Here is a 5,074-nt window from a genome sequence, read left to right as displayed (position 1 = left end):
TAGCAGAGGTTAAGGGATAACTGCTGCTGGTTATCGGGGAACTAGCAGAGGTTAAGGGATAACTGCTGTTGGTTATCGGGGAACTAGCAGAGGTTAAGGGATAACTGCTGCTGTGCTAATTTTATGAATCAATATTAATATGATAACTCTACAGTTCTGAACCACTATGTGGGTTCTGAAAACCTAACCCAGGTCCTCTGGAAGAGCAGTAAGTGCACTTAACACTGAACTATCTCTCCCTGATTTTATTTTTAATTATGTGTATATGTGTTTGTGTGCACGTATGTGTACAGGAGCATGGTGTCTAGCTAGAGTAGGAGGAGCATGGAGTCCCACTCTTTGTCTCTGCACCCCCAGCTCTGGGGATACACATATATACCAAATCCAGTTTTCAAGCGGATGCTTGAAATCCAAACTCAGGTGCCCACTTTCTCCACTAAGCCATCTCCTGAGTCCTGATGTGCTTAATAAGTAAACACCAGTTCCCAGCCCTCCTGCACCTTTCCTGGCCAGCCCTCCTGCACCTTTCCTGGCCAGCCCTCCTGCACCTTTCCTGGCCAGCCCTCCTGTACCTTTCCTGGCCAGCCCGCCTGCACCTTTTCTGGCCAGCAAGGATGCTCCTCCACCCCCAGTAGATGGCTGGCTTTCTAACTTTCCACCTGTTCCTTTAGCAAGGCACTTCAAATTCCCTTAAATCCCAAGGTGGGAAAAAAGAAGAAGAAAACCCAAATAAAATAGAGGGAAAAATAGCCAAGATAATTTTTTCAAATCTCTGTAAATAAGTGTGTAAACCCAGATGAAACCAGTGGCTTTTCCTCTTTCTTTCTGTCTTTATTTCTCTCTTTCTTTACTTATTTCTCTCTTCCTTTCTTTCTTTCTCTCTTTCTTTCTCTCTTTCTTTTTTCTATGTAACCCTGGCTGGTCTATAATTCACTCTATAGAACAGGCTAGCCTTAAACTTACAGACATCTGCCTGCCTCTGCCTCCAGAGTACTGGGATTAGAGATTTTTTTTTTCCTTTGGGGATGTGACTATTGTCAGGTTGCCACTGCCCTAGTGGATGATCCTACACCCACGTGCATAGAGCCAGTGCTAATCATTCCGTGGTTTTTAAAAAATACAAATAATACAAAGTTGGAGGTACATGTGTTGAACGGACTTGGGGGAATTTGGAGGGAGGTCAGATATGTTCACATATAATGAAAATTTCAAAGGATAAAAAGCCAAAAAAATAAGAAGTCTGTGGTATGTGGTGGTGCACACCTTTAATCCCAGCATTCTGGAGGCCAAGAAATGTCTCTGTGAGTTCATGGCCACCCTAGTCCACATATTGAGATCCAAGGCTAATCAGTGAGACTCTATCCCAAAAAGAAGATGAAAAAGAAAAATCTAAAACAAACAAACAAACAAACAAACAAACCTAGCTAGGCATGGTGGTGCACATCTTTTAATCCCAGCACTTGGGAGACAGAGACAAGTGGATCTCTGAGTTCCAAGCCAGCCTGGTGTACAGAGCAAGTTCCAGGACAGACAAGGCTACACAGAGAAACCCTGTCTTGAAAAACCAAAAATAAAAAGGAAAAGAAAGAGAGAGAGAAAGAAAGAAAGGTGGAAGGAAGAAAGAGAAGGAAATAAAGACAGATAGATTAAATTTCTTCACACACATCACACCAGCATGTGCCTCTCGGGGCCTCTCAACATGACCACTGTCCACTCACGCTGGTACCACCTGCCCTGACCTCCTGTTTTCTATTCTAAACTGCTAAAATTCCTCTGGGCGCCCCTCCTGGCAGCCACCAGCTCTCACCATGTGTGACTTGTCTCTTGTCCTGACAGCTCTATGCAGAGCAAGATCCCGGTCCCTTCCCCCCAAGCATAGCCCTTTTGTCATCCATCTTACATGAAAAACACAGCTGCCACATTCTGTGTTGTGCACAGAGAAATCCCGGTTCCAGTGCCTCACACTGCATCTCCCCGAAGCCTCCTGCCACCCACCCACCCCTGCCCTCTTGGGCAGACGCCTCCTCACCTGGAAGCCAGAAAAGCAGCAGCAGCAACAGCGTGGGCAGCCACACAGCTGAGGCCAGTTGGGTCATTTCTGTCACACATGGGTCACTGGCAAGCAGGCCACGGCTGGACGCGCCACGGTTCAGCCCCGCTGGAGGACGGCCAGTCTCTGAGACACCCACTTCTGCTTTTCTTTGTGGTTTTTTTTTTTTTTTTTTTTTGTTTTTTTTTTTTTTTTTTGGTTTTGTTTGTTTTGACATAGGGTTTCTCTGTGTAGCCCTGGCTGTCCTGGAAGTCACTCTGTAGACCAGGCTGGCCTCGAACTCAGAAATGCGCCTGCCTCTGCCTCCCAAGTGCTGGGATTAAAGGCGTGCGCCACCACCACCCGGCGTTTCTTTGTGTTTCTTTGTGCTTTTCTTTGTGCTGTTTTGTTTCTGACTTTTCTTAGTTCTGTTCCTGGAGCCATAGAGAAACTAAAATATTCTGAAGGAGCCGAGGTGAGAGGAGGAAGCCTGGGTGAGGCACGGATCTCACGACTGCCGGGCTACCATGACGGCCCGATGACACCCTGCTTGCGGCTGGCTCAGGGTGCAGGGCCAGGCTTCGTTCTGATTGGCATCCTGTCAGTCCTCATTGCCTTGTGGGTAGGAAGACAGCCTTGTGGAGAGGAAGCTTTTGGGCCCGCTGGCCCTGTCTGAGTGGTGCCCACGGTGAAGCCTTCCTGGGAGCTCTAGGCCTGGACCCCCAAAAGTTCCTGAAGGGTTGGTTCCTGGTGTTGGAAAATGTATCTTCCATTCCACCAGGGGCTCTCCAGGCTGTGGCCTTCTTTCTTGTGTAGTCCCATGGAACCTGAGCAAAGACCCAGACAACCTGGAGACCTCCCTCTTTCTCTTGTCCGTGGAGACACCAAACACGTACACAGGGGTCCTGTGAACCCTTCCAGCTCATACAGAACGGCACGAAAGCCCAGGAAACTCTGACCTTCGTCTAAAGCAGGCCACCTAATAGCTAGTTATTATACTATGTTAAACATATAATAATAGCAGTTATTAAACCCACAGGCAGCTCTGTGCCAATAATGAGGTCCCTAGAGTGCCCTCCCAGATCCTCGTATTTCGTGCTTTCCTTCTACTGCGACAAATGTCCCCTTGAAGACATCTCAGCGTTACACTGCTAGATGGGTAGAAGGCAAAGCTTGGTGATCCTGAGGAAATTTCTCTGATGGTCAGGTACAGGGGCACACCCCAGTTATCCAACTACTCTGGAGGCTGAGGCAGGAGCATGGCTTAAGCCTGCAAGTCTGGAGAGACTGTTTCAACAACAAGAAAATACCCCACACTCTGACGGTAATGGCGTCATAGGTCAACTAAAGATCAGAACGAAACTTTGTGCTCTGTCTGTCCTGGTGAGTGTTCCATTACTGTGACGAGGCACCGTGACCACAGCAACTCTTATTTCTTAACAAGCATTTAAGTGGGGCTGGCTTACAGTTTCACAGGTTTAGGCCATTGTCATCATGACTGGAAGCATGGCGGTCTGCAGATAGTCAGGGCACTGGAGAAGTAGCTGAGAGCTCTACATCCAGATCCCCAGGCAGCAGGAAGAGAGACACTATTACTGGCTTTGGCTCTTGAAGCCCCAAAGCCCATCCCTGGAGCTAATTTCCTTCAATGAGCCACACCTCCTAATCCTTTCAAATAGTGCCACTCCCAGGTGACCAAGTCTTCAAATCTATGAGCCTATGGGGGTCATTCTCATCCAAACCACCACGATACTTTTAAAATTTAAAACAAACAAACAACAAATATTAAACTGGACATGGTGTGTATGCCTTTAATCCTAGCACTTGGGAGGCAGAGGCAGGAGGATTTCTGTGAGGCCAGCCTGGTCTACAGAGTGATTCCCAGATAGCCAGAGCTACATAATGTGACCCTATCTTTAAAAAACTGAAATGATAAACATTTGTATTTATGAGTATGTGTGTGCCTGCCTGTCTGTATGTGTACCATATGTACAGTGCTTTCAGGGGCCAGGAGAGGGCGCCAGATCCCCTGCAGTTGGATTTATGGATGGTTATTTTGCTGTTCTGTTGAGGTTTGTTTTGTATAAATGAGTTATTTTATTGTAGGAAGGAGAAAATATGCTGGTCAAGTAGAGAGAAAGAAAGGACAGAAAAGAGAGAGAGAAAGAAGAGAAAGAAAGCAAGAGAACAGAGAGCAAGAGAGGGAGAGGGAGAGGAAGAGGAAGAGTAGGGGAGAAAGAGAGAGAGGAACAAAGAGCAAGAAAGGGTAAGAGTAGGAGTGAGGAGGGGGCAAACTGCCCCTTTTATTGTATGGGGCGTGGCATGCCTGGCTATGGTCAGATGACTGGGTGTAGGGTCCAGCTAGAATGCTGGGAGCTTGAGGCATTGTCTGCCTGACAGAGCACACATCTCCTGCAGGGGCAGCTGTGAGGGGTTTGGGCTGAAATCTGAGCCATCATCTCAGGAGCTATCACTGAATGCCTACCATCCCTTGTGAATAAATTTACTCTGCTCAGTGGGTCTCTGGGGTCCTCAGGTGGCAGCTCTACTGGACCCCGGCTATCAGAACAGCCCACTGCCACACAGTGGTGCACACCTTTAGGAGGCAGAGGCTGAATTTGAGGCCAACCTGGTTTACAGAGCAAGTTCCAGGACAGCCAGAGATGAGGGATAATGCAGAAAAACCCTGACTCAAAATAACCAGGAAGAAAGAAAGGAAGGGAGGAAGGAAGGAAGGAAGAAAGGAAGGGAGGAAGGAAGGAAGGGAGGAAGGAAGAAAGAAAGGAAGGGAGGGAGGAAGGAAGGAAGGAAGAAAGGGAGGAAGGAAGAAAGGGAGGAAGGAAGGAAGGGAGGGAGGGAGGAAGGAAGAAAGAAAGGAAGGGGGGAAGGAAGAAAGGAAGGGAGGAAGGAAGAAAGAAATGAAGGAAGGAAGGAAGGAAGGAAGGGAGGGAGGAAGGAAGAAAGGAAGGAAGGAAGAAAGGAAGGGGGGAAGGAGGAAAGGAAGGGAGGAAGGAAGGAAGAAAGAACGGAAGGAAGGGAGGGAGG

At 47.9% G+C, this 5,074-nt stretch overlaps 1 protein-coding gene across 3 annotated transcripts in view; it reads right to left on the bottom strand.

Annotated features, from left to right (window-relative positions):
- Window positions 1–2,169, bottom strand: part of LOC116078331 (CMRF35-like molecule 8) — an 11,886-nt gene extending 9,717 nt beyond the window's left edge. For 2 of the 3 annotated variants that reach the window (XM_031353464.1, XM_031353465.1), the window contains exon 1: window positions 2,030–2,169. In XM_031353464.1, coding sequence (XP_031209324.1) covers window positions 2,030–2,096 — 67 coding nt within the window. In that variant the 5' untranslated portion in view covers window positions 2,097–2,169. Of the gene's footprint in view, window positions 1–596; window positions 690–2,029 lie in introns of all 3 variants that reach the window. The other variant, XM_031353466.1, reaches the window with a different exon arrangement.
- Window positions 2,170–5,074: the final 2,905 nt, after the last annotated feature.

The sequence above is a fragment of the Mastomys coucha genome, unplaced genomic scaffold (genome assembly GCF_008632895.1).
Source record: "Mastomys coucha isolate ucsf_1 unplaced genomic scaffold, UCSF_Mcou_1 pScaffold5, whole genome shotgun sequence".
NCBI lineage: Eukaryota > Metazoa > Chordata > Mammalia > Rodentia > Muridae > Mastomys > Mastomys coucha.
This window is presented reverse-complemented; position numbering and strand designations above follow the sequence as displayed.